General features: G+C 63.2%; 1 protein-coding gene across 1 annotated transcript in view; it reads right to left on the bottom strand.

Moving 5' to 3' along the window:
* Window positions 1-279: 279 nt before the first annotated feature.
* Window positions 280-2,580, bottom strand: part of OLFML2A (olfactomedin like 2A) — a 5,323-nt gene continuing 3,022 nt past the window's right edge. Inside the window, 3 exon segments of the mRNA XM_017745642.1 lie at window positions 280-1,714; window positions 1,953-2,138; window positions 2,294-2,569. Coding sequence (XP_017601131.1) covers window positions 1,113-1,714; window positions 1,953-2,138; window positions 2,294-2,569 — 1,064 coding nt within the window. The 3' untranslated portion in view covers window positions 280-1,112.

Raw genomic sequence — 2,580 nt, forward strand, 5'->3', positions numbered from 1 at the left:
CTCCTGCCTCTGCACTGCCGTGGCACCGTGCTGGTGCTGCTGGGGGAACGTGGGGTGCCCGCCCTGGGCTGGGTGCGGGCAGATGTGCCTGTCAGGTGTGCGGTCAAGAGCAGCCACATGGGACAGCAACCTCTGGGCACTCCTGGCCATGCAAGTCGGGTTAGTGGACAAGGATGGCGAGGGACAGGGGCAGTGAGGGATGGGGACAGACAGCAAGCACCCACCCTGCCCACTCCTCCCTGCTCAGCTTCAGGACAAATGACAACACACACAGCCCGCTCTCACATCTGTTATGTTTTAATACTGTTCATGTCTAAAATGACCAAAACCAAGCCAAGCGCTTGCAGCCCCTCACTCTGCCTCACATGGAGAATGAGAGGCCCGAGGGCTGCCCTGTCCAGTGCTGGGTGTGGGCAGGTGTGAGGGCAGGTGTGCAGGTGGGTGTGCGGGCACGACACCCTGGGCAGGCTCCTCCACACCTGCTGCCAAATGGGACTTGCACGGCTCCAGTGAACACATTTAAATAACAAGCTCATGATCAGCAAAAGCAAAGGCATCTTAGCCACATTTCCTAAAATAGCGACTGGCACCTGTTCCTGGTGCTTGGCAGTGAGGGGCCCTGCCCGCCCACAGGGCTTGGCGCAGGCCAGGGCGCGGGGCTATCCCGGCGCTGGCACTGTGGCAGCTGGCAGTGATGGCACGCGCGGTCCCGGTGGGTGTGCAGGGAGTGTGGCTGGGCTGGGGGCAGTGCAGGAGGAGCTCAGTGCGCTGATGCAGGGCGGGCGGTGCCAGCAGTGGCAGAGGGATGCGGGACTGGGCTCCTCTCTGCGTCCCCGGGAAGGCGATGCTGGCCGAGCTGCCACAGCCCCAGGGGCCACGTTGTCATGGGGGTGTCTGCTGGGGGCTGCTCTTGCGTGCTCTCCCTGCCCTGCAGTGCAGTGGGCATGGTGCAGGTGATGGGCATAGCAGATGGGGAAGGTTTTGGGCTGAAAGCCGGGCTCTTGCCGAAGCCCTGGCTGGAGTTGGGGTGCCAGGGCCAGGCTGCGTCAGGGTGCCCCAGCCAGGCACAGCGCAGGGTGGGTGCAGGAGTGCAGTGGGACCCGCCCGGGCACTCAGACCACAAAGTGGAGCCCATACGTCATCTGATGGCCGTTGTCCCAAGCATAGAGCACCTTCTCCTTGGGGTTGTAGTCGACCTGCGTGGTGAAGGAGTAGTGGTTGAGGAAGGGCAGTCGGAGCTCTGCCTCCGTGTCTGTGTGCGTGTCGAAGGCATAGGAGATCTGCCCTTCCTTTTGGCTGTAGGTGTCCACAGCATAGAGGATGCCACAGATGATGAAGCAGTTCCCGTACGTGTTGCGCTTCAGCCCCGTCTTCCAGGTGGTCTCCTTGCGCACCGAGAGGTCTGCAGGGTCAAGTCGGCTCAGGACGATCACCTCTTGCTGTGAGTAGTCATAGTCCACAGAGGGGTAGATGACCCAAAGCCCGCTCTCATCCACGGCAAAGTCAATGTCCGAGTGGCCCCTCCACTTCCAGGGCGTTGTGTCCTCGTACACCACATCATGGAGCTGTGCCCAGCCCGCCACGTACCGCTCCTTCAGGTCGTACTTGATGATGTTCTTGGTGAAGGCACGGTTGTAGTAGAAGGCCCCTCTGTACACCACGTGCCCAGTGCCAATCCAGTTGTAGGGCAGCTTGTAGAGGTTGCTCCAGCGGCCTGTGAGTGGGTGGGAGAGGCATTGGGACCCTCTGCAGCATTGGGGTCCCATGCATGATGGCCAGAGCACGCTGGCAGCAGTAGGGGACTTGTGTCCCCCTTGCTGCCCTGTGGATGCTCCCCAGCTCCCCTCAGCTGCCCACCACCCCAGGGCCCAGCACAGCTGGTGTCACACAGCCCTGGACACCCACCCAGGAGGAGCCAGGACCCATTCACCCACTCGGCCGCTGACCCTCACCCTGCTTGAAGTTGTCGAGGCTCCTGAACTCCACCAGGCTGTTCCCATAGTAGTAGTTGGTGACGTAGATGCGGTCATCCTTGGCTGCTGGGTCCTTCATCCAGGCCCCCTCATTGCGCCCGTAGCTGTGGTGCTCCATGGGGGCCTCCACTGACTCGATGGTGCCTTCGCACTCCACCTCCTTTACTGGGAACCGAGGGGGAGGAAGAGGACGGCTTATCCCTGCCCCAGGCAGCTGACTGCTCCTCCTTCCCATGGCAGACTGTTGCTGGCTTAGCTTGGCCACGGGCACTGGGACCACAGGTCCGGGTGCCCTGTCCCAGCTGCCCCCGCTCACCCACCTCTGTTTGGTGTTTCGGGGCCCCTGGTGCTGTCAGCCCCCTGCCTGAGGCCAGGGCCGGGGGGGCTGCGGGCTGTGCTGCGGGGGGCCGGGGTGGTGCTGGGCGCAGCCGTGGTGCTGGGCACGGTGGTCTCCGTCTGTGCAACAGCTTGGGCTGGGGTGCCCTCAGCTGAGGGGGACAGGGGGCCCTTCTCCTCCTGCTGCTCTGTCAAAACTGCGCCTCTCACAGGGCCCTCTGTGGGGGCACAAGCTGGGGGTTAGTGTGCTGGCAGGGGGAGGCCCCCGCCA

This window comes from Corvus brachyrhynchos, unplaced genomic scaffold, assembly GCF_000691975.1.
Source record: "Corvus brachyrhynchos isolate BGI_N302 unplaced genomic scaffold, ASM69197v1 scaffold59, whole genome shotgun sequence".
Lineage (NCBI taxonomy): Eukaryota > Metazoa > Chordata > Aves > Passeriformes > Corvidae > Corvus > Corvus brachyrhynchos.